Source organism: Hoplias malabaricus, chromosome 11 (genome assembly GCF_029633855.1).
Source record: "Hoplias malabaricus isolate fHopMal1 chromosome 11, fHopMal1.hap1, whole genome shotgun sequence".
In the NCBI taxonomy this organism is placed as follows: Eukaryota; Metazoa; Chordata; class Actinopteri; order Characiformes; family Erythrinidae; genus Hoplias; species Hoplias malabaricus.
The window spans coordinates 13,335,954-13,363,090 of NC_089810.1; the positions used below are offsets into that span (position 1 = coordinate 13,335,954).

Consider the following 27,137-nt stretch of genomic DNA (forward strand, 5'->3'; position numbering starts at 1 on the left):
ACAGTCACACAGCTGCAGGGACCTGGAGGTTGTGGGTTCGATTCAAGCTCTGGGTGACTGTGAGGAGTTTGGTGTGTTCTCCCTGTGTCCGCGTGGGTTTCCTCCACAGTCCAAAAACACACGTTGGTAGGTTGATGGCGACTTAAAAGCTTAGGTGTGAATGTGTGAATGTATGTGTTGCCCTGTGAAGGACGGCGCCCCCTCCAGGGTGTATTCCTGCCTTGTGCCCAATGATTCCAAGTAGGCTCTGGACCCACCGCGACCCTGAATTGGATAAGTGGTTACAGATAATGGATGGATGGATAAATCTGCAACTTACTCTCATACTAGGAGTGATTTGTGACATCTACAGGTCTGTACACTGTGTATGTGACTCAAATACAGCCAAATATTAAACGGTACATGTCTTTTTACTATTTCATATTAATGCTGTGTGTCACGCTGAGAGCTGTGCAGAGAAGGGGGATTTGTTCACACGTTACGGTTTTATTCACACATAAACCAAAAGGAATGGCAGATTTTCATAATGTTGTGGAGTAAAATGTAAGATACTTGACTTTGAAATGTAGTGGAGTTAAAGTAAAAAGTCACCCAAAATGGAAATACTTCAGTGAAGTAAATATACATGAAAAAAGTACTTAAGTACAGTAACAAATTACATTTACTTACATTGTAACTTACATGTGTATGTACTTACAATGTACTTACATTGTAACTGGGCACTGCCCAGCAGTGTCAGTGTGGTGTGAAAAAATTACTCCAGTAGTATCAGTTGTTGTATTTCAGACAGTAACACGTCAGTACCACATTAGTTTCACTGCAGTGCTGAAAATGACCCACCACCCAAATAATACCTGCTCTGTGGTGATCCTGTGAGGGACATTGAAAAATGGGGTGACATGGGTCAAGGTATGCAGAGCATCAAATGGCCTACACTCTGTCATTTTAAAACTATAAAGCACACCTCTATGCTAAGTGGCTCTGATAAAATTAGCAAGTAGTATAAAACAAGAAAAAGGCTTTAAAGGAGACTATTCTACCTATACTCTGCCTCTTTTCCACAGATTTTCACATGTCCCTGGGCTCTTAATGAAAAATCTTTGACATGCTTTGGTCAAAAACCCACAAAGATCCAAAAACACATTTTCCTTTTAATGTGAATAAGCCACAGCTCACATTCAGCATGAGAGTTGCTGAGAGGTAAGGGGCGGAACCTCTGGATTTTAGCCGTTTCAGCTTGGTTCTCTTTATTCTCCATTCTCGCTTTCACCATATTTAATTTGTATGTTTACTTGTACACAATTGTTGGGATTGCTTTGCTCAGTTTAACCTTGTCATTGGGCTTTCACATACAGTAAACACAGCTGTAAACAAGGCTTAGACACAGGCTTAGGCAAGGAGACCGGACTATTCTAAAGTGTCTTCAGTTTACACAAAATCAGAGTGACCTGTTTTATAACATGTTTTCTGATTTGTTAAATAGTGATTTCTTTTAAATACATTTGTCATATATCTTCTTATGCCATGTATGAGGAGTGAACATAATTTCTGACATATACAATAAGGTACTCATGTAACATTTATTCTGAAATGATGCAGCTTGTCCCCCTTTGCAGCAATAAAATCTTTTATCTTTTTTAAGTAAAACCCTTAATCTTTTAGGAAGGCTTTAGACTACATGCTGTAATATTTCTCAGAGGATATGATGGCATTCAGCCATGGGAGTATTAGTGAAGTCAGGTACTGGTATTGAATTATTAGTTTGGATCAGAAAATCACTAATCCCAGAGGTGGTATATGGAGCTCTGTTCCTTCAGACAACACAGTTCCACTGCTCCACAGCCAAATACGGGGTTTTTTATGTTCTAGCTGACATATGACATTGGAGTTGGTGACCTTAAATTCATGTGTTGCTACTTCAGAGTGTCTCATTTCCTGCTTTCTATGTAGAATATTCAGTCTGCATACACCACTGAATCTCTATCCACAAGAGGTTCAATTCTATCCCAAGTGGCCAAATTCACATATTATAGAAGAAACTACAAATATTCAGACATAGTGTATGTATGACCCCAGACATCAAACTTGTATATGTGTTTGTATGTGTATATATGTGGCCTATATGGCAGTGGTAGTTCATTCATTCATTGTCTGTAACCACTTATCCAGTTCAGGGTCACGGTGGGTCCGGAGCCTACCAAGGCAGGAACACACCTTGGAGGGGGCGCCAGTACCTCACAGGGTGACACACACACATTCACACCTACCAACGTGTGTTTTTGGACCATGGGAGGAAACCAGAGCACCTGTAGGAAACCCACATGGACACAGGGAGAACACACCAAACTCCTCACAGACAGTCACCCGAAGTGGGACTTGAACCCACAACCTCCAGGTCTCTGGAGCTGTGTGCCTGCGACACTACATGCTGCGCAACCATGCCGCCCTGGTAGCGGTAGTTTTTCTTCATTTACTCTGCTCCAATATGATTACACTGAAGCTGACCCTGGCAAATGTACCATTCATCCTGGGTGAAGTCACATATATATGCTGATCAATAACAGAGGCAAAACAACACACTAACACTCCTCTAACTCTCACTAACAATGATTTAGACACAGTCTCCATCATCAAATTGTGTTCTGTTCAGTGTATGAACACTGTGAACTAAGACTAGAATGTAAATAGTAATATGGCCTTTTAAGGGCCTAGACTTTTATGTCTTGCTGTCTTTAAAGTACCTGAAAGTACTAAAGTATACCCATGAAGGACAGTGTTTTATGCCTAGAAGTGGTATTCCTGCTGCTGTCCAGAAAGTGAATCAATATTCATAATTTCAGCTTCACTTATATCATCTGCCTAGCTTAAATAGTGACTACATTCACATATCCACACAGGCACACACACACACACACACACACACACAAACTGGAAGCTATTTTACATCACTCAAATAGCACAGATGTGTGAGAGCAAAGTGCTTGTATTAGCAGAGACCGTTCAGCATCCCTGAGAGCTTCTGAGAGACAGGGGCTGCTAAACAAATATAGTGTGTATTTGCACAAACAGTGTGTGTTTGTACTTTAAACACCCACTGTGTGTGTGTCTGTGTGCACAAAGAACTGGGGCGCACCTAGTTTTCCAAAATGTTTTTAATCCGTGCACATTACTGGGGACCAGCAAAGACATAATATAGATGTAACCCCACAGAAATTGAAAGGGCCCATAAATCTGCGCATGCTTTAGTTCCTCATTCAGATATCTACAAAACTTACACTAGTGTTTAAAAATGTACATTCACTTGTTATTAAACTAATAATTGCTCTAATTCAGTGATAACTTGAAAACATATAAAATGGACACCAGAATTGCTTTATAGGGGACTTATTTCACCCCTTTTCCACAGGGTCTAATTGACATGTGACATACTTTGGTTAATATATTACGAGGATCAAACAACACAGCACTGTTTTTACATGCTCTAAACAGTTCTGTACAGAATGAACAGTTTCAATGCCTTTTCATTTAAATGATAATCAGCCATGGTTATGGTTGGGAATTCATTCATTCATTCATTCATTCATTATCTGTAACCACTTATCCAGTTCAGGGTCACAGTGGGTACAGAGCCTACCTGGAATCATTGGGCGCAAGGCGGGAATACACCCTGGAGGGGGCGCCAGTCTTTCATAGGGCAACACACACTCACACATTCACTCACACACTCACACCTACGGACACTTTTGAGTCGCCAATCCACCTACCAACGTGTGTTAGGGTTAGGCAATTAATCCAAAAAAAATAATCGGAATTGACATTTAGAACTTCAAATCAACATCATTTAATCTGTATCGATTATATTGATTATTTTTATTCTGTTATGTCCCCACTGTGTGTTCATGTACTGCCCCTACCTGCCACTTGGATACAACCTAAACGCTGAAGCTGACCAAGCGACTCCAGCAGCTCGAAAAACAAAAAAAACACAGCGTCTGTGGTTTGGACATTCTGTGTTTTGATTATAATTAAGACAACACTGAAGTCAAATGTAAACACTGAGATAAAGCAGTTTTAGTGACCAAAACACCATCACACACCAAATATAAGCAGTGCTCAGAAAACAAGAGAGGAACAAGATCCCAGCATCATTAGAGAAAGAATATTCCATTCACTATATTCCACTATTTATTCTGTCTGCTCTTGTTTTTGTAGCTTTTGCTTGATTTGCTCTTTTCTCATTTGTTGTTGTCACTGTTTTTGCTTTTTTTTACTTCACTGCTGTTGTAGTGTTTGAATTACGTGGTTTAACCGCCTTTTCACTCTCACATATACACAGATGCAGTGCTGTGATTAGAGATACCTTAAAGAGTGGACAATACAATTCTGCTGATGCTAGAATGGGAGCCAAATCTGAATGGGTTGTTGAATCCCATGTTTTCTCTTTTGGGCAGCCCACCAAAAAAATAGCAGTTCGTGATTTTTGTGTTGGTGTGCACTCTAGATTCCCAAACGTATGAGAACTGACAAACTGAGGTTTTCATTATTAGGTTCCCTTTAAAATGCTTTGTTCAATATTTAATGTGTCTGGGAATTTCATGAAGTCCTTGAATGACAACTAATACACAATGTGTGTGTGTGTGTGTGTGTGTGTGTGTCTCCAGCAATCATTAACCGTTAAGGGTTGTAGGTGAGAATATTAGCAAACTGTGTTTAGTTGTAGCTCAGTAAGTTGTTGGTGTGAGTCAGAATCAGACAGAGTGTGCACTTGGGCTTCCTCAGCAGGAGTGGAGAGACATTACTGTATTATCTGATTCAGACAGTGGAAGACCGACCTAAAGTGAGCGAGAGTGTAAATGTAGCTGATACGAGGAGAGGAAAGCAGCACATGAGGAGTGTGTGATAGAGAGGCAGAGAAGAGTATTACACACTTGCCACTAAGAAACACTCTCCAGTTAGGAGAATGGACTACAAGATCTGATATAGGAGGTGTGTTTGTGGAATTGGGGGGGGGTTGTATTTGTAAACAGCATTCAGACGTTTGAGTGCACTTTGTATGGATAGAGTCCCAGACCTTGAACAGACTGTGTCTGTGTGGATTGTCTGTCAGTGTTTTAGTAATTTCAGAGAATGAAGGGATTATGTTTATGGTCAGTTTTAACTGCTGTCATAAGCAAGCTAATCAGGGCTGGTTTACAGCCCAAACAAATGCACATGCAGTCTAACAAAGAGGCAAGGCATGCTGGTCTTGTGCAGTCATTAAAAGTGCATCATGCATTTACAATCTTAGCATGCGCCATTAAGCTCAACTCAGCCACGAACAGACACACACACACACACAAACAGGGTGATAAAGACTGGGGTGTTGAAAGAATCCATTCATGCTGAAGCCTCAGAGACAGAATTCTTCACTCGTACATAATGACAAGCTCAATCTATGCCCAGAGCTGCCCTCCCATTACAAACATCGTACAATTTTGTATTATCTATTATATATGCATACACTTGGTTGATACACTTATCCAGATCAACTTGCAGTTTAATCCAGCTACAGTTGTGTGTGTGTGTGTGTGTGTGTGTGTGTGTGTGTGTGTGTGCGTGTGTGTGTATGTGTGCCTTGTCTCTTGTTGGTGTAGCATGAAGTGTTTGCTTGAGAGTGGAACAAAACCCAGCTGGTCACACAGAGTTCAGCAGGAAAAATGACCATAACTTTAGAAAGTTATTTATTGTATCATTGTGGTTTATGGGTTATACCCAAATGAATGATCAAAAAGTGTAAATAAATAAATATTAAATATAATAATTTAAAGCAGTAAGTCTCTGTGCAGTTTGCCATATTTGATTAGCATTGTTACTTGCATTTTGTTTTAAATCACAGCTAGTTCTGTTATTTTATAGCTGCTTACATAGTGAAAGTTCAGTAGTTTCACCCTCTTATTCATGCTAGTTAGTTGGTATTGGTTTGAGTTCAGATGTCATGCTCCTGCCCTGTCTAGTGTGTTCCTGCTCTGACTTGTTTCCTTGTTTACCATGTGTTAGGAGCACATGGCTCTGTTATTGTTTTGTTCCTGTCTCCTTCCTTGTCTCCGCCTTAGCTCCACCCTCTGGTTGTGCCTCCTTTGGTCCTGCCCCCGCGTTGTCTGTCCCAGGTGTTCCTTGTCTGTGGTGTGTATTTAAGTTCCCTTGTTTCACTGTTTGGTTGTTGTATATTTTCCTCTTTGTGTGCTTGTTTGGTCTGTTGGCTTCTTAAACTGCTCTCAAGTCTGTCAGTTCCTGTTTAGACCTTTGGTCTACTGCTGTGTCTGTCTATTGTGTTTATATCTATATCCATTTAGCTCTCTGTGTTTAGTTTTAGTTCTCTGGGTTTTAAGTTAGCTTTCTGGGTTTAGTTTTAGTTCTCTGGGCTTTAGGTTAGCTTTCTGGGTTTAGTTTTAGCTCTCTGGGTTTTAGGTTAGCTTTCTGGGTTTAGTTTTAGCTCTCTGGGTTTTAGGTTAGCTTTCTGGGTTTAGTTTTAGTTCTCTGGGTTTTAGGTTAGCTTTCTGGGTTTAGTTTTAGCTCTCTGGGTTTTAGGTTAGCTTTCTGGGTTTAGTTTTAGTTCTCTGGGTTTTAGGTTAGCTTTCTGGGTTTTAGGTTAGCTTTCTGGGTTTTAGGTTAGCTTTCTGGGTTTTAGGTTAGCTTTCTGGGTTTTAGGTTAGCTCTCTCTATCCAAGTATCCCTCTCTAGGTCTCTGTCTGAGTATCCCCCGTCTGAGTTTGTTTTTATTTTGTTAAAGTAAAGTCTGCTGTGATTTTGCGTCTGCCTCGCAGTCCACCCAGCCGTGACCTCAGCTGTGTTCAGATCTACATTTTGATCTGCATTAAGTCACTCCTGCCTCTCTTATCAGAATGATAGGAAAGCATCAACCAAAATCTATAAATATATATATTCAAAGATTTTAATTGTATGATATAATAATGAATATATCAAATATAACAATTCCAGGTCGGGCTGCTTTATTTTTATACCCCTGAGCTTCCATGACCTGATCTCAAGGACCTCACAGACTTTTGTGCTTTGTGATGAGGACAAGCAGATCTTACGTCAGGGTTCCCATCCTGCTCACTCATTTGCATAACTTGGTGCAAATGCACACAGCTACATTTGCATGATTAAGCTGAGTTAAGTATGGGCAATAGAGTCAAGCTTCATTAGTGATTTTAGTTACTGTGGTTAAACACGCTCTACAGCATTCTTACTCTGAAAGCATCCTGCATTATTCAGTAGGCCAGTTAATGCAATTACGTATGCAGTACCAGCCACTGGCTTCTTGACTTTCAGAATTTCTGGCTTTGTGAGTCAACCTGTCATCTTTGTAACTGAGAATCAGTGTGTAGTCATGCTGACATCTCGCCAGTAGAGGGCACCTATTGACTGTATCTCAACAGGAAATATATGCACATTGTTTATAGTGTAATAGAAATGTTACTCTTCATGTCTGGATTTGTCTCTTCAACGCTTTTCCAATGGTAGTGTTTCACACAGCTTAACGTGCTGTTTATGGTGACTGCCATTAAATAAGTATAATGTGTGCTCATACGTTGGGAACAGGGTGTTTATCTTTGAGAGAGAGAAGGACAGAAGAAAGGATTGGATGAAAATTGGGGGTCTTTATAGTCTCAGTATGATTGAGCTGCTCAATCATTATTCTGTTAATTCCGCCGGAGGCTGAAATTACATATTGATTTTTAGCCAGGCAGCACCAGAACTGCAGAGTTAGGCAAATGCAGACAGCAGATTTCTACTTTATGTTCTGTATGACAACATTTCGCTGTTACAAGTAATTAACATGAAACAGGATTAAGCTCCACCCACTTTTGTATCTCAGTATGGGGGAAAAAGAGAAAAAAAATATTGTTGCCTGGAAAAAACCTGGTATCTCCACTGTTAACATTTTCAGTTGTTTGATATTGTAGTTTAAAAAACACAACCTGCTCTTTACTGTGTGAACTCTCGTGACGTGCAGACTGACCAATTAAATGTTTACAGAGAAGGTTATCGACCAATAACGGTCGCTCAACAGTCAAACCGTCCAATCAGACGATTTTAGGCTACTTCACCACGCCCCCTTCTCACTCAAGCGAACCAATCGGAGTAGGGGAGGGCGGGACTAGTTTGTGAATTAAACGCCCGTTAAAAGCTTGTGAAATTCCGCCCGGACATTTTTTAAGTCTAAAAAAGAGAACATTTCCGGGTAAAAGAGGACGTCTGGTCACCTTAGTTTAACACAGTTTTTGTTTTTCATGACAAATATCACCCTGCATTGAACTGAATGGGATGGAATTAAATTGATTGTTTGAAAGAAAAAAAAAGTCCCACATTCCTTATTTGGTCTGTTGAGTGTCAGCTGGTAGCGTTTGTGGCAGAATACATTTTAAAATGTTTTATTAATGTTTAATGCAGACATACTGTATATGTTTTGAAACTTGATAAAAAATTGGCCATTTAAATAGGCAAGTTTAAACTAAAGTCTGGAAACTTAACTTTATTTAAGGGTCATTTTCACATATCTAATAGGGAAGAAAGTTTAGTGGCAGAAGGAAGCTACCCACTCAAATGAGCTTATCTTAGCAAGTTTCTGAGCAAGTTTACTTACTAATGAAGACCATATTTACGCAAGGTCCTTTAGCAAATTTAAATGAAACAACAGAACGAAAGTTTGTCACTCCATTTTAATATATAATATATATATATATTAATTTTTTTTTTCCCCACAGGTGTGAGGACAGTACTCTCTTATCTGATGAGTCAGATGAATTTATAAAAATGCCTAGTCAAACTACTGATGTTTATTTATGAACGTTATGAAATTTATGAATGAAATCTCATATTAATATTATGATCAAGGTTGTGAAGTTCAGGCATTTTATCTTCCTCAGTAACAGTTTTGTCATTTCTTAGATTAATCACTCTAATTGTTGTCATTGTAGATCATTTTGGAGAGTTCTGTAGATGTTTCTCTTTTGTATGATGGGGAAAGGTAGACGGCAGTCATTGTGTCAATCATAAACCTAAATGTAGTCAAAGGAATCAGATCAAATCCACTTGAGTGGTGGGGGAATGAAAGAGGTTGAAAGAGCATGTGCGATTAGTCATTAACACACTCAGGCGATTGAAGAGGAGGCGGAGGCTGCAGTAATATTCCCCACTAAACACCACAGTTTGAAAACTAGGACACACAAATCCCAGCAGACTCTCACTCACTTTAAACACCTTTGTGTGGGTGTGCGTGTGTGTGTGTGTGTGTGAGAGAGAGAGAGAGAGAGAGAGAGAGAGAGAGAGAAAAAGAGAGAGAGAGAGAGGGACAGAGACAATGTGAAAACATCATTTCTGTTCTGCTCAGGGCCAGACAGACAGGACAGAGTGAGGGAGCAAGGGATCATGGCCAGATGTTGGCCTTTTAAACTCTTACTTGTGCTCCCAGCTGCCTAGAGAGACTGTGACATTAAAATATCAGCATGATAGCATCTCTCTCTCTCTCTCTCTCTCTCTCTCTCTCTCTCTCTCTCTCTCGCTCTCCCTCCTGTGCATTTTCTTCTTTTCCATATTTTCTGTGCTCTTTTTCCAACTCTCTTTAGCTCTTCTTCTTGGTCTTTCTTGTTGTTCACTGTAATGCCTCCTCTCTGTCTCTTACTGGCTTTGTCTTTCTCTATATTTCTTTTTGAGCAACTCTTTCTCAATATCACGTCTCTCTCTGTCTGTACCACCCCCCCCCCTCCCCCAGGATAGCTGTGCGCGAGTTTTGCTGTTCAGAGGGGCGAATAAAGAGATAAAAAACTACAACAGCCAAACTGCCTTCCAGGTGAGAACAAAGCCTCAGCGTTCCTCTGAAACCACGTGGAAATCACTCAAACACTGAAGCTCCTGCAGAATGTTGTATCTGATACAGCACTGCTTTCACCACTGGGCCACATCTCTTCATTTGTAGAAACTAATATTCATGTGTGATGCAGTAATATTGAAGACGCCTCTCTGAAGGTGTCCAAAGCTTTTATTTTTAACCACTGACATCATGACACTGAGAGAATCTGGTGTGACCCAGAATATGAACCAAACTGTGATCTTATCATGGAGCTAACGGCACGTAGGATGTGATTTATAGAGGTTATATCAGAGCTTGTGTTTTTATCAATCTGATAAGCTTTTTAAAGATATCAAGAGGGGCCATTGCTTGGAGTTCATATTTGGAAAATAGGCAGCAAAACCAGCTTCAAAATCTGACCTTACTGTATTTATATAAGGCATTGTTTCAGCAGTTGATGTATAGTAGAGTTTCTGAAGCTGATGATGGAAAACAGTTGAAATCTTTGGGCTCTACTGCTTGCTAAGAAGTGAAGGTCTTATTGTAGCCTTCAGAATTATCCAGACATCAGGAAAGAGTGACTGAAATTGTATTATTTTCTGAGGAACTGAATATTTAGAGGTTTATCTGAGAACTTGGACTGCTATTAAACAAGACTGCTATGAAGACCATTTACATGTATCACTTTTAAAGTTACTGGACCAGTTATGGCTGCATTTGGTCTTGTGCCTGGGTAGGTTTCGTTAAATGTGATCAACTTTTTTCAAATAACCCAAGAAGTGAAAAATTTCAAACTGTCGCTGACAACAGTAGCATTAAGAGCAAAGTGTACCCATCAAACACTTCACTGCTCAGTGGACTGGCATGTGAGTGCTGTATGAAGCTGCACATGCCAGAAGCATATTCATGTTTCTATGTGTCACTTCAGGCACGGCACACACGGCTCCCTGCTTGAACTCCTGCTCCAATCGACACTGACACAGATTTCTCGAGCAGATCAAAGTTAATTTGTTTGTACATAGGGAGGGAGAAGAGGGGGGGAGCAACATGGCGCTGCTGCATAACCCAGCAGAGGAGCCATTAGACAGCTGTCAAAGTCAGATGTAGCCCTTTAACGAAGAAAAGCTAATTAGCCCTCGTGTTCAGACAGAACAACAGAGAGGGCCCAGAGAGAGAGGAAGGGAGGGAGAGTCAGAGTTAGGCAGAATGTTAATTGTATCACTGATTTATGTATCATTAGTGTGACTATGCCATGTTTCCATACCAACAGTAAACTCAAGCTGTGTCTACAGTTGCTCGCTCTTAACCTATGTCCCAGTGTGCAGTATTTTAGTTGATAATGATGCATTATATCCACAGCATTGTGCAGTTTGAGTGTTATGCAACCTCATTACGGGTGTGATCATATGACTATGTGGGTGGCCATGTTTAGAGAAATCAGATGCTAATTGAAGACAGCAGCATAACTGCCTCATTTACTGATTTTTCCCTTTTCGTCACTTTAGGTGGCTATCATAGCTGGAAACTTTGACCTGGCAGAAATTATAAAAGTTCACAAAGCATCAGATGTTGGTGAGTAAGCAGACTTTTTTCATATAATTGGTAGATCTCAGGTGGAAATTCAATAAAAAGAGTTTCACACAATGAGGGATCGAACCTGTGACTTTGGCGTTATTAGCACCACACTCAGCTAACAGGCCTCAAAACTGCTGTTATGCATTTGCCAGGAATCGAGCCCGAGAATCGAACCACCAGTGCTGGACTGTAAGATAGTACTGTAAGATAATCTTTGGGATGTGACTTAAAGGAACGTTGCGTAGTATTTTTACCACAGGTTATAATATTTACATATATCATAATGTAGCATCACATTCTGAGTTAACACTGATGCTCCTCCTCCAGCAGCCACCTCACAGCAGCCACTGAATGGTCACCTCCGTTAGCGTGCAGGGCTGAAGCTACATTCACCTCCCCAGGCTCAGACAGATGTTAGCAAGTGAGAACCCAACCAAACACTCCTATAGCTTATCCGCTAAACTGAGGCTAAAACACACTGGAAAAATGGCCAAGCCTTACAAGTCGCCTTTCAGAGGGGGAAGATGGTGTTTCATCATTAGAATTTATTGATGTTACACTCCTCACCCCTTTCTCTTCTTCACTCGCCCTGTATCTTATTTCGTGGCACTTTCAATCTCTAATTTTCTCTCTTTCTCTACTTCCTCCATGGATAGAGGGGTGAGAGAGAGGGAGAAAGAGAGAGAGACACACGCACACACAGAGGGAGAGACAGAGTGAGTGTAAGTGAGAGAGGGAGTGAGTGTGAGTGAGGGGTCTCTGTGTGTGATTGGACATTTGGCCTTTTCACAGAGAATGGATGGCAAGAGGAGAGGAAGATTTAAACCCATTTTACAGAGAGAGGCCTTGAGTGGATGTCTTCACTTCTTATTTGGCCTCAAGAGACCTCACTACAGAATTCAGATAGCAGAACTTCTCTTCTTTGGTGCTATACTGTATACTCTTTGTTTCGGGGAAGATTCATTCTTTAACTTACAAACAGTAATTTGACACAAACAGTTGTCGAAATTGAGATTGTTTGTAAGATGTAATAACAAAAAGAAACCGGTGACTGGTTAATTCTCTGGAACATTTCTTTAAATAACAAAGTGTTTTAATTGACAAACTCAACTTTTGACATTTTAACATTTTGAATTTGATGATTGGAAAAAAGAGAAATATATATTTAATAGATAAATGCATAAAAGCATTAGAAATATCTTCTGATTACTGACTTGCTTCGGTTCACATCAGGAGATTTGCTTTCACACTTCCAAAAGTCTTAGTCTTAGAAAATGGTTGTTTCTCACAGTCAAACAATCCCAAACACATCTAGTTTTCTGATGGCAATTTTTTTTAAGGATAACAGCAGTTTCTTTATTTAATTTGCACATCTGATATATTGTTGTTCATCTCATTTTTCTTAGTTATTTAGTTATATTTGACCCATTTTTATGCGTGTGGATTATTTGATTTTTAATCATGCCAGATATATCTACAGAAAAAAAACAAAGTAACTTGTCAGTCATGGCTATTTTAACAGAAAAGTAAATAACTGAATGATGGTCTCTTGCTTTTGCACAGTACTGTACTTGGTGTACATTTATTTTTAAAGTACAGAGTATGTTTTAATGTTGCCTGATAAAGTTGCAAGGATGTTTTTGTTTAATGCAACTTATGCAGAAAAAGTAGCTATGTAAAAAAAGGGGAAATAATAACAATCATACACAAGATAAGATGTAAAACACCTTATGCCAATCCATTAGAGCTTAACACAGGGCCCACCCCACTCTCTGTCTACCAGCAGCCACTCAATTTCCATTATTCCAATCCTACAGCTACACCCTATGCTTGCTGTGGCCGTTATTAAAGCACTGTTTGAATGTGCCTTCTAGTAGGTCACTTGATAAGCATATGAAGTATTATGTAACACACACATTGCAGGCTATTTCTATCTCACTGAGTGTAAAAGAGAAATGGAAGATTATTGCTGGTGGACAGGGTGGAATTTAACTCTGCAAAAATAAAATATTCACATTGTACCACACCAAAGTGAGTAAAAGAACTGAAGCTAATTGATTATATATGCTATCGTTTAAGAGTGGCAGTAATAAGATTCTAAGTGTTAGTTCATGGTGGATAAATCTGTTTTCTCTGCAGTGTTATTAGTACGCATGGAAACCAAGGGCAATCTCTTGGGTTCATAAATTACCAAGCAACCTACATCTTTAGAACACGCACATGGTGTGAATATAATAAAGTTAAAGCAGATTAGTATGAAAATGAACACTGAGTATATAAGAAGATTTTAGAAAGTTTTCTAATGTTTTATCACAAAGAAAGTAAATGATGGGCTTCATTTTAAGGAATGGTATTTCATTTGCTGTGGAGAAACTAAATTTAGCTGCAGAACACAGCAGATATCTTCAGACTGAAAAAAACAGTGATGTAAAAGTACATTAAAGTACTGTGGTGATTGGCAGGGTAAGCACACAAAATGTACTGTACTTAAAAACTGCTTTTATTGGGTGACTCATAGTTTGACTCACAGGTTTTCAGTCAGGAGAGAGAGAGAGAGAGAGAGAGAGAGAGAGAGAGCGGGAGCTTCAGTTCACTCGACGTTTACTGGAATTGCCACCAGTAAAAGCACATGAATTTTCTATGCAGCGAGATGGTAATTCATAATCACACAGGAACATTGCTATTATGTTAAGCTGTGTTGCAAGTTCTATGTTTTATGCATGTTGTCATGCAGTGACTTACCGACCACTGCATTTGCTGCAGCCTTTCCTTGAGTGGTTTAGAAAGCAAATGTAAAGCAGTGCTTAAGGTACAAACAGTATTTTTGCTCAGAGGACAAGGTATATAACTACACCTAGTGCTAATGATGCATGCAAAACTAATCAGCTACAAAGCAAGGCCACTCGACTTCGACTTCTGGTTTTAATTTAATGTCCAGTGCTAAACGGGGTTGAGTTTTTTTGTTTTTTCTTTCAGAGCTATCCCTTGTTATAATCCCCTTCTCTTAGTTGACTCACAGGAGATATTTACTGTGATGTTCTCTTACACATCAGGGTTCTGTCATGATGGTGTATACAAAATTGTTCTGCTGTGTGTTCCTCCGTTTTTAAAAGCAGTAATTCAGTGAAGCTTCCATTATATTCAGCTTTCTTGAAAGACAGGTCTGATGCCCTCAGTCAGCAAGAGTTTCAAGTGATTTCCCCTGAACAGATAAACACGCTGTCATTGTGATTGATTTATGATTGAGTCACTCAGACCACATTCAGGAATTTAACCTCATTCAGCACAAGTGTAAAAGGAATATGTTTATATGCACATGCACTCAGATAAGTTGAAATGCGAATGTTGATCACTGAGTAGCAGGTGAACTGATTAATATTGAGGAGCAAGATGTGTGTTATCTCCACAGCAAGTGTTTCCTGCACTCGGCCGATGGAAGCATTCAAGCCAAGCTTTTTGATTCAAACTGTAACAGAAAGGACTGCAGAATTTTGTCCTGTTTTGATGTGTTTTGTTTTATTGTGGAAAATAACATTGACTTGCATTTGGTCACACCCTTGATCACATTATTTAACTGAAAATGTAAAAAAAATGTAACAAGATATCCTCTTAGTCATGAAGCTAGCGTTAATGCAAGATCTAAATTGCCTCAGTGTTTTCTGTAAAAGAGATAGAAGTATGTTACACAGCTATTTGTATTTGAATGTCGCCTGCCATCTTCTGTTTCAGTGCCTTTCAGGGAAACGCCCTCCTACACAAACCGCCGGCGCGTGACTGGAGGCGGGACTCTGACATCATCACGCTCGCTGCTTCGCTCAGCCTCTGACAACAACCTTAACGGGGCAGATGTCGGCCCTGCCCACTCGCCCGTGCCCTCTCTGCGTAGTCTGCCCCCTCTAGCGCCCCCTGGAGGAGAGGTGGCAGATGGCAGTCTACAAAGCACTGGGAGCTCTCGCTCTTCACACTCTCGCTCCCCTTCCCTGCACCGTGTCACAGAGGAGCCCGACCCACACACCCTACGAAGGCACCCTCACACACACGCCCACAGCCGCGGACGCCTCAGGTGAGCATCCGCACCTTAACACAGCCTGATTTTATAATAACCAAGTTACTGAACCACACTATTCACTCCTCCAAGCCTATGATTACACTGCTCTTCAAAAGTTTGGAATCCCCACTGGAAAGTTTGAAATAGATATTTTCAGTCTATAATTAACGATACAATTTTTCCAAAAATTTGTAAGGAGCTGTTTAAAAGTCTGATTTTATCTGCATAAAAAGTGATGAACAGAGCTGATCATAGGTTATACTGAAATTGAGTTAAAGTGTAACTAAGGGAGCTATGTAGTGTCTAGGGTTATAATAAATTTAATATGAAACTAATGTCAGTAACTTAACTTAAAACATATCTTGTTTATCATTCGTCATAAATGCACGCCAGGTATCCTTATCCTATTACCACTATTTAGCCTCATACCACAGATGAACTGATTCAAGTTCATTGCAGTATTATCCGTAGACCTTTTAAACATAAGCTAAAATGTAAATAAAATTAAAATCATGGTTAATAATAAACTGCATCTGTAAATGTAACTGTAAACGTATCTGTTCTTTAAAATTGTTGTGTGAAAACAAACAAACAAACAAACAAAAAACACCAATTGCCCAAAGAATGTAAAAAAAGATGGTGAGGCCAGTTGTAGTAATTATTGTTTACATTTTTAATTTAAAAAAATTAAATAATTGTTGAAAATTAAAGCAAAATTCAAATAACTAGTTTAAATATTATAATAAGTAAATCTAAATGTTTATGCTATTGTTGTATGTAACATTGAACTAATGAGTGATTCCAGACTTTAGACGTGTAAGCTGCTGGAATGAAATTTCGCAGTGTTTTTAAACACATCCATAGAAATGTTCTTAAACGATCCCTGGTGTCCACCCCACCTTGATGAAATATTCAATATCTTCGTAAGATGAATTTGTGAATGCTGTAATTGAGACACAGGAGATACATGAAGCCATGTACATTTCTTCCTATTTATAATGTTGTTGAAATATTTAATATATATTCAGATGAGACAGCCGTGCTCTCTGCCTTTGAACTTCAGGGCATTGTGGGATAGATCTGTGACTGAGACTTACATTGCATTCTTATTGAATTCTGCTGCAGTATCTACCTCAGTCTCATATTTGTATTTATTGCTGTAGGATTACAGTTAGGGAGATTGACATAATTTCGGAATTGAGTGGGCATCGCACTTTATAAGTGTTTGTTATTTCAGCAAGAGGGAATGAAATGGTTTTATTGCAAATTCAAGCTCTTCATAGCACATCTTATGTAAATAACAAGTGCTTTGAATTATTCAAGGAGTTAGCGTGGATGTTAGTGGATATTATTGCCTCGGAGGTCCATGTCACCTTTGACAGTCTAGTTTTTTCAGGCTTTGACCCAGCTGACTATTTTTCTTCATGCATTATGCATAACTGTTGATTTCTGGTTTAACGTTACTGGCATTGTGAAAGACAAAGGCACTTAAAACAACAGTTCTCTCTCTCTCTCTCTCTCTCTCTCGTATTTGTGTGTCTCTGTATCTGTGCCTAGTTGTTTGTGAGCATGCGTCTCAAACATTTTTCTTACACAACCATTCATACTACACACACACACACACGCACACACACACACACACTGAGGTCCTAAGGGGTGTAAGTGTTTGCTGTGTTCTGTCCTAGTTGTCCATCTGTCAGTACGCACTGATATCCTGTCCCCTCATAATCATCACTACTGGTGCCTATTATCCAAGGCCAAGCAGTGAAGGGTGTGTGGCCCTGTGTGTGTGTGTGTTTTTGTGTTAATAAATGAGGTGGTCACTGTTTGAGCTGAAACTTCTGCCCCTGGGGTCAGTCCCTCTGCAATAATATCACATTGCCCATCATATTCTCTCTCTCTCTCTCTCTCTCTCTCTCTCTCTATTTCTCATATATGCCCCCCCCACTCCACACACACACACATATGCGCATGCACACCCATTTTCTCTCTCTGGTCATCTGCCCTGTTTCTAGCTGTGTCCACCTGTCTCTCCCCAAGGTAACTGTGGAGACCAGGGGAGTGTGTAATTAATGGCATCGTCAACCCCGCCCACTTACTTCCTGCCCGCAGTCAGGTGTGAGGCTATTGCATGCTTGGTCTTCCAAACATTTCCAAATTTACCAGGATCAGCGGGGTCATCAACATACAGTGCTTGTGTCTGTCTTATTGGCAATTTACTGCCTGACCTCTAATGACAGTGACATTACAGGAAGGCAAATTTGAACCCTGAATAGATGGTGCCATCCAAAAAAAAAAAAAGATTAATTTTACTGTCCACCATTGCCATGCAGAAAACATATTTCCTGTCTCCATCACTGAGGCTTTTGCCTTACTTCTGTGTGGTTAATGTATATTTGAAGGCTACATTTATTCATTAATTCATTATCTGTTACAGCTACATCTTCTTCAGGGTCTTGGTGGGTCTAGAGCTTGCCTGGAATTATAGGTCATTAGGCAGGAACACACTCTGGAGAGGGCACCAGTCCATTTCAGGGCATCACACACTCTCTCACACACTCACACCTATGGACAATATTACAAAGCCTATCCACCTGCCAGGAACCGGAGCAGCCAGAGGAAAGCCATGCAGACACAGGGAGAACACACCAAACTCCTCACAGACAGTGACCCGAGGCTAACTTCATAGGGAATTGAAACCACATTCATTCAGAAGGACTGGTGCCCTCTCCAGGGTGTGTTCCCGTGATTCTGGGCAGGTTCCAGACCCAGTGCGACCCTGAACTGTGTAAGCGGTTACAGACCATCAATGAATGAATATAATAATTGAATGTTAATGTTACATCAGAATTGTTTAATTATTGAAATATTATGCTTGTGGACCCTTTTTAAGCAAGCTGTATAATAACTGCTGGGGTAATGTATGGGAACTTCTTTAAAAAATGAGCCGTTTGACTATATTATCCCAAAATCATGTGTATTAGAAATTGATGGTTAGTATTCTATGACCGTTGGGAATTTAGACCACCCAACGTTGTTTGACGTCATGGAAAAGCATTGAGTCAGGACACACTGGGTTGTAAGCAGAAGATGTTTGAGGTATGATTGTTTATATAGGGCATGGTACACCCTTCCCAAACCCCACTTTCGGACCAGCGTTTCTTAAGATTATACAGATCACAAGAACCCTCTGGTTTGGGTCTAGTCAGTGACTGACAGAACACGTGGTGTCGTAAGAGAAGGACGTGATAAATCATAATATGGTTTGCAACAGAGGGGGAAGCTCTTGTAAACAGAGAAATAAATATGAAGTGAATTATGGGAATGTGGAAGAATGCAAAACATATAGAATATAGAAAACTGAAAATGAAAGAAATCCCTTTATCTGAGCTCTTCAGTTACAGCCCATTTTACTTCCAGTGTTTGTCAGTGACTTACTGCAGAACATGACCACAGTCAGTTGGAGGTCACATAGCTTTGAAGGAGGTGAAGCCCTGTCAGATTTCAGATTTGTTTTTTAAGCAGAAAATAAATTACTCCATTAATAAATGTAGCTACATATCACTGTTAAACTGGAAGCATGAGTGAAGCAAAATATGATTTAGATGTGTACCATCAAAGTGAGAAAAAAAAATTCCCTCTGCTCTGCCTGGTGAGGTGGTAACATAGGCTCCTCTGACACCAAAAGCTTCATCTCTCACAGTCGCAGCTGCTCTTCTCCTGGAGACATGAGGGCCACAAGCCTTACTTCATTTCTGCTGTTTCATTACACTGCCAATTTATGAGCTCCGTTTAGAGAGAGAGAGAGAGAGAGAGAGAGAGAGAGAGAGAGAGAGAGAGAGAGAGAGAGAGAGAGAGAGAGAGAATGGAGTGATTTATTGACGAGAAAAGGAAATCCATTTTGTTTGTGCAGGCCAGGTAAATGAGGTGTCAGTCTGAAAGAGCACTCGTTCAGTCTGGAACCCTCTATGATGGATTCCACCCTCAGGATATCACTGAGACTCAGGCCACCACTCCCTGCTAGAGAGACAGAGCGAGCAGTGAGAGCAGTGAGGTAGAGGAAGCAGTGGTAGGAAAGGGGCTGATTGTCTATTGGCTTTTAAAGACTGAGCGGATGGTTACTAGGTCAATATCATCTTTAACATCCCCCATCCATACTCTCTCTCTCTCTCTCTCTCTCTCTCTCTCTCTCTCTCTCTCTCTCTCTCTCTCTCTCTCTCTCTTCTCCTCTCCCTCCAAACACCTCTGTCTATTGTTCAGTTTTAGCTCAGAGCTTTTAGAAAGAACCTGCCTGGAGCAAAAAATGTTCTGTGACTTATAGAACCTCCTGTTTAATGTTTTTATGAAAAGGTCAGAATAAAAAAAAAAGAACAGGTTTTCTGTAATGGAAATTATACAGGGTGATACTACTACTGCAATTAATAATAATTAATAATAATAGTAATAAAAAAATGATAATAGAATTTGTGTTTACCTTCAACTGTTTATAAATATAATGTTTATAATATTGTTTACTATTATTGTATTTGATTAATATTTGGTTACATTAATTATATTATTATTGTCATTAATTAATAATAATATTAATCATTATGTTATCATAGTGTTATTCTCCACATTATTTTTTTAGCTTAGACAAACATTAATTAATGTAATCATCTGGCTAATGTTATTACTAAAAATAAGACTTTTTTTAAGGGAATGCAACCACTGAGATGAGACCACAGGAGTATTTACGCGTAAAGGGTCATATTATATTCCCACTGAGCCTCAGGTGTCAGTGATTACAGAAGTGGAAGCTATGGCTGGCATCGCCACTTTGGGGCCCCTAAATGCAACTAATGCCATAAGCAGGGACAAGGCCAATATTTTATGGTGGAAAATTTGTGGTAAATTTCCAGTAAATTACCAGTATCTTTCCATGGGAACTTTAGCTTTGGAACTTTGGATATATTCAGAAATGTAAACTTTCCATGGAAATTTTGGGAACATTTGGGATTTAATGTGAATTTTTTGGAATTAATAGGAAATATTGCATAATTTAAAGGAACGGTATCATACACTATTATCAATGTACAATTTTTTTTGTCAAAAGCAGACATGAAGGCATAACAATACAACTTATTATGACACCTGTGATGTCATAGTTGATGCATGTGGCATTCTTCTGTTAAATAAAATCACTAAAGCTAAAAGTCTTCAAAATGTTAAATAAATAATAATTATTAATCATTGGTTACAGAAACCCATTGAGGGTAGGTAGCTAGGTAGCTAGCCTATGCTAACCGTGGTAAGCTAACCTCTTGCTAGCCTGCTAGCTTTGGTAAACTTAAATTAAATTCTTAAATGAAATTGCTCATTGAGCTTTTCTGATTTACCAGATAGCAAGCAATTGTGAGATTACACCTTGATTTAATAGTTGTTTAAATGTTTCAATGCTATTACTGTCAATAAATTAGTCAAAATATGTGCTTTCAGTAGTGGTGAATGTCAGGTTTCTAGAAATCATCTGGACATATGCTGTACATGTGATGGAGGAATGAACAGTGCCAGGGGGGTAGTCTCAGTAGCCCTTCTGTGTCATGTGCCTGGGATTGTTCCTGGGATATTCAACTGTTTTTGTACCACATCTAATTATTTTAGCCAAGATTATGCTTCAGTATATTTTTTACCAACTATATGTAAGATTTTATTCCCATTAATTCCTGTTAATTACCACAAATGCCCATTAATTCCTGTTCATTCCCATAATTACTCGTTAATTCCTGTTAATTCTCATGGTAAATTTCCCAATTTTCCCAGAATTTGGCAACCCTACCCATAAGGCTCTTCCTCTCGCTCAGAGTGAGTTCTACTTGCCACTGTTGCCCTTGGCTTGCTCAAAGGAGGCTTGTACTGGGATCTCTGTAAATCTGATTTTTGACTGAATTCATTATGAAAAGCACTGTATAAATAAAACTGAAGTGAATTGAAAGGTCATTCGCACACATCTTGTGAAGACATTTGGTGCAAGTACAGGGCTGAATGGCAGAACAGGAATACCCTGTACTGAAAAGCAAACTAGAGGAAGCATCTGTGTTCAAGTGAGATTGCAGTGTAGAAGTAAGCCTCCACACCACGTGAAGAACAACTGTGATGTTAAAATTAGCCTCAAACTGTTATGCTATTTTGAAACAACAAAAATTACTGAGCAGAACCCTCTGTGTGAACACTAGTCTCTACCACCACTATGTCTCCTTTGTCCAAGAGAGGACTGACTTCCTCTGGTGACCCTTGGGCAGGAACTTAAATGTGACCAACGACAAAACTGCAGTCTCTAGCCTGTCGACATAGTACTGAGGAGTCACGGATCTGAAAACATATCTTCTCAGTAAGTCCGGATGCGACGCATAAAGGAACTTCATCATTGGCCAAAGTGTATCAGCAGCAACCGGTGAAGGAAGAGGAGGGCGTGACGAAATCCTGTGACTGGTCAGCACGATGTAGCTTTGGCAACTCTGCGAGGGAGGATTGGTGTTCTATAGCTTCTTTGGCTGCGGGAATTAAAGGCACCTCCAGTAGCATAGCCCAGCACAGCTTGGGTAAAGAGAACTGAGTCAGCCAATCTTGTCAGTGGGCATGCAAACTCATACCTACAGTATCATGAGTCTTATAGCCTGCTGTCAGAGGGGCTAAGTTCAGCAGCTCCTTTGGGGCATTAGAAATCCTTAGGTGCAGGAGGTTTCTGGAGCACTGTGAGCAGAATGCACAGTGAATTAAGCAGCCTACACTGGTCAGTTACAGCGCTGTGCATTTTTATGACAATGCATGCATCTGCACTCTGCACTTAGGCACCGAGGCTCTGGACAACGCCACTGCAGACACAAGGCAAGTGTCAATAGGATGTTCACTAACCCATAGTTGGCCGGTCGTAGAGACAAACTTGCGAACGGTATTCATCGTCTGAAACTTTCTTTCATTCCAAAAGCCAGTGGAGAAGCCGTCAACACCCTTTTTATATAGAACAACAGATTTTTACTATCTTCCTAATATCTTTTTACAAAGAGGATGAAGAAAAGATAGATACCGAACAACAAAAGAGAGAGGGAGAGATGGAGAGAAAGACAGAGCGGTAGACACTTATTGTGGATGGCAATGGGTCCAAATTTGCTGGAAGGGTGGATTGACCCAATAAATGTGCACATACACACACACATTGCAGGAACAGCAGGCCACTCAATTAGCCTGTGTTGGAGGGGCAGACAGAGAGACAAAGCCTCAGACAGGATGATGAGGAAGGATGGAGTGAATTTCATCATTCCATCACGCTCTGTCCCTAAAGACCTTTTGGGCACTTATTCAAATAACCTTTATTCGGAGCGTTTCAGAGTGCTCCCATTAGCTTTTAGTAAAATGACATTACCCCTTTCTTGTTTTTCATGAGAATATTTTACTCCTTTATTATTTGCTTATTATATTAATATTTGTATTATTGTAAATTTGTACTTCAAACATTCAGATATACAGTAAACATACAGATATACAAAAGTCTTAGACAACAGAGATTGAGATATAAAAAGCAATTTATCAGATAAGTAAGTGTTTATTTGTTAAAACAAACAAACAAACAAACAACGCCATTATTATAACATTAAAATAAAACCAAATAACATTATTCCAGTGAATGTGACACTCTGTGTGTGAATGTGTTGTTTTAACTTTTTCCAAATCTCTCCTCGTGGATTATTTGAGGTTATCATCCAATACCTAGTTTTAGTGGTTAATAAATAATGATTTTAAATAATGTGTGCTGTTGATTTCACAAATTCATGCAAATCAAGGAGAATCTGAACAAAACATTGTTCTTCAAACTCACTCACACCTACTACTTTATAGAAAAAAAATACTTATATTTATTATTTGTATTATATATATATATTTTTTGTATTTACTGTGATTATATATAATTTTATACAAGCACCACACTTACTGAGAAAGCATTAGTTTAAATATGTATAATTATTTTAGGTGCTTAAGTACTTTTTTATTTGTTATGTAATTTGCATCAACAAATAAGGACCTGCCCCCTTACCTTTTTATTCTTTCACATAATATAAACATGACAAATTTTCATCCAATTTAATATCATAATTTAATGGTTCCTCTTCTACTTACAAGATGAAATGTCAGTCAGGGAAGTGTAGCTCAAGAAGGTTGGAACTGAAGTGTCCTGGAGTTTGTGAACAATGGATCTGAAGTGTGCTGGAATAAGTGAAGGTTGGCACTGAAGTGTCCTGGAGTTTGTGAACGATGGATCTGAAATGTGCTGGAACTAGTGAAGATTGGAGCTGAGCTGAAGAAGGAAGAGATGGGCTGGAAAGTGTATTTGAGTACGTGAATGTTGGAACTGAAGTTTCCTGGAGTTTGTGAACGATGTATCTGAAATGTCCTGGAGCAAGGTTGAAAGGGAAGTCTGGGGCTGAGCTGAAGAAGGTAGAGCTGGGCTGGGAAGTGTGCTGGAGTAAGTGAAGGTTGGACCTGAAGTTGTCTGGAAAGTTGGAGCTGGAGTTTGAACCTGAAGAATGCTGGAGTTGAACAATGTGGGGCTGAATAAGGACGGACCTGAAGTGTCCCAGGGCTAAAGGAGGCTTTGAGTTTTTTGGGAGTTAAAGGAGGCTGTAGCTAAAGTGTACAGACGTTGATTCTTCGAGCTGAAAAATGCTGAAGCTGAAATGAGCTGGAGCAGAAGAATGTTGGAGCTGAATTGTGATGAACCTAGAGTTTTTGGAGAATGCTAAAGAAAGCTGGAGCTGAATAAGTGAGTGAGCGCAGTAGAAAGCTGTATGTAAAGGGCAGTGAAGTTGAAGAAGGCTGGAGCTAAAACATGCTGAAGCTGAGTAAAATGGAACTGAAATTGGCTGGAGTTCAATGAGAGTGAAACTGAGGAAGCCTGGAGCTAAAGCTAAAGTGTTGAAGAATGTTGGAGCTGAAGGCTGAAGCTAAGGCGTGCTGGTCGTGGTGGAGCTCGGACCCGCAGAGGGCTTTAGTGGGACAGTTTCTCCTCACTCTTGGATCAGCCTGTCTGTCCATCCATCTGCTCTCCACTGCAGCTGTGACAGGCAAGAGACAAACTTGTGACTCATTGTTGACACTAGCAGCCACAGAATCAAGATAGTTGCCTTCAGTTTTCTAGTAGTTTCCAGGGTTACGAAAGCACAGCCGGTGTCCAGGGCAACGGACCGGATAGCTGAGCAGCAGATACAGGCAGGATTTAGGCTTCAGATTGCATTCGGACCAGACACACAGACGAACATACGCACACACACACAAGGGACATGCCAGCAGGCCCAATTAGTGGGTAGGTAAGTAACATGGTGAAATCATGTTAACACCCACAATGCAAAAAAAATTATAAATAAATAAAATAAAATAATGTAGTCGAACAGTCAAGGCATATTTTAGCTTATTTACTTTAGAGCTGGAGCTGTGAAGATAACAGTGCTAACAGAAAACCCAGCAGTACAAATGGTTTCTAAATCTGCATTCAGCTTGTTTACAGCTTAGACAGGAAACGGTTACCAGTTTCACAGTAAAATTCCGTGATACCATTTCAGTGTAATTATTATAATTACCACAGTGTGAAAAACCCATGCAAGTTGCAGCATCAGCCAAAGTTAGGAACAGTCTCCCAGGTGCTGCCGCACTGCACCGCACATATCGTGTGTTTGTTTTGCGTCGGAGAAACATCATGCAGTGACAGAACCACTGTGTGCTGCCCGCCCTCACCTCCCCATCCTGAGTCCACTCCCAAGGACCCTTACAACCAGGGACTGTGGAATCAGGATGGAGAGCTGAGATTGGGGACCATACCAGAGGTCCTTCCCACCCAGCAAAAACGTTTTTTGAATAGACATTGAAAAGACCCATTCCACCTTAAATAGTGCAGTTCTCCTTTCCACATTAAATGCCCCTATAATTATGTTTGAACAGCATGGAACACCTTAAAAACACTACACAAACTTCCCCAAAAAGCCCCTACTATCTCAGGACAGCTCATATGCTAGTGCATTGTTTTTCTACCAGCGAATACCAGCTTGGACCCCGGGAATTGCCACTTGCGGCTATATTTATGTTTGAATGCGCTTTGTTTAAACTCGGTAACATTCTGCTGCATTAAGTTCCACCTTAAATTGTTTGACATTACTTTAAAACACATTTTCCTTTGTGGTTTCTAGAAGCTATTTAAAATAAATGTGCCTCTTGTAAAGGGACCTCAGTTTTGTCTTTGCATTTTCAAAAAAACAACAAAATTGAGTTGTATACAAGTGTGATTACAGATGACCTGTTAAAGAGATCGTAATACAAATGAATATCCTAATCTCACACAATGTCATTTACAGACTTTCAAAAGCCAAACAGGAGAAAACAAGACTGCAGAGTTAATGTATTGCTAAATTGGGGCTATTTTTTTTTTGTTTAAACTTTAGATGAGTGAATAGTGCTGCTAATTTTATTTGTATTCAATGTAAAATTTGCTGAAACGATTTTAATTTGTGTATCAGCACATATTAAAAAATAGTGATAATCCTGATTACAGATCATTTTGCGCACTGTAATTGTGATATTACATTTTCCATACTGTCCTATTGAGTCTGAAAATGGCACAATATGAATTCCTATTAATTAATTTTTCACAGCATTGGGAAGCATTTTGCACCAGAACAGAGAAGACATTCTCTATGTTTATGACTTTTATGATAAAAAACGATTCTAGATCAGCGCTCCTAATCCTGAAGCTATTTGTGAACACAGACCCTGTGGTCTCAAATGTCTCCCTGCAGCCTCCAGCTGCACAGTGATGTTGTATTCATTTTTATAGTTCACAGGAAGTCACTCTCTATCTTAAATCACATCGGCTAAACTGTATGACCCTATTTATAAACTGGAGAGAATTGAAAGAGCATTTGAACATATATTTTCACGGAAACAGTTGGAGCTGTTTGAGTGTCTATTGGTAGCACATCACCTAAATGTTGCTTTGAAAGAATGGGAATGCTTTATAAGAAATCCCACTGTGTTGTGATCCTCTTTCTATATGAAATTTAAACATTTGGATTTAAAATGTTTCACAAATACTATGCTTTTTAAATCAGAGTTAAATTATTTCTGTATGTAGAACTCATATTAATAGTTACAAGTAAACAGAGATCATAACCTTTAGATTACAATTCACTTATTTATTCATTCATTTCTGTGTCACTCTTGACTTCACATACACACATCACTCTCATCATCCCCCAGTGTGGGCAACAGGTCCACAGAAGCTACTGTGATCAAATGTAGTTCCTTTCAGGGCTCAGGTCCGTTCACACGAATGACAGATGTGGGTCACCTCAAAACTGACTATGAATCTTTAAGATCAGATCTGAACGAGCGTTGAGAACGGAGTGTTAAGTGTTGCAATGAGAACATAGCCTCGTCTCCATGCGTGTGCCTGTCTGGGATTCGGTCTTTTGTTGTGTTTGAGTGCGTGTGGGGTGGGGTCTGGGCTTAAGTCTGGTGGATAGATGAGAGCCTTGGGGGGATGAGGAGAGATTTGGGGGCTCATCCACTCAAAGCTGGAGCACTGCGCTACCTCAGACATGGGGCTGTTTCCTCTCTGCTGAAGAGCGTAGGAGGGAAGTGAGGTTTGGGATAGGA

At 39.7% G+C, this 27,137-nt stretch overlaps 1 protein-coding gene across 5 annotated transcripts in view; it reads left to right on the plus strand.

Moving 5' to 3' along the window:
• The window catches only part of shank3a (SH3 and multiple ankyrin repeat domains 3a), a 241,451-nt gene that overhangs the window by 119,623 nt on the left and 94,691 nt on the right, over window positions 1-27,137 (plus strand). For all 5 annotated transcript variants that reach the window (XR_010804539.1, XM_066685384.1, XM_066685385.1 and 2 more), the window contains 3 exons: window positions 9,758-9,835; window positions 11,341-11,407; window positions 15,140-15,473. Coding sequence is in view for 4 of the 5 variants with exons in the window: in XM_066685384.1 (XP_066541481.1) it covers window positions 9,758-9,835; window positions 11,341-11,407; window positions 15,140-15,473 (479 nt within the window). In the remaining variant the exon portion in view is untranslated. The remainder of the gene's footprint in view (window positions 1-9,757; window positions 9,836-11,340; window positions 11,408-15,139; window positions 15,474-27,137) is intronic.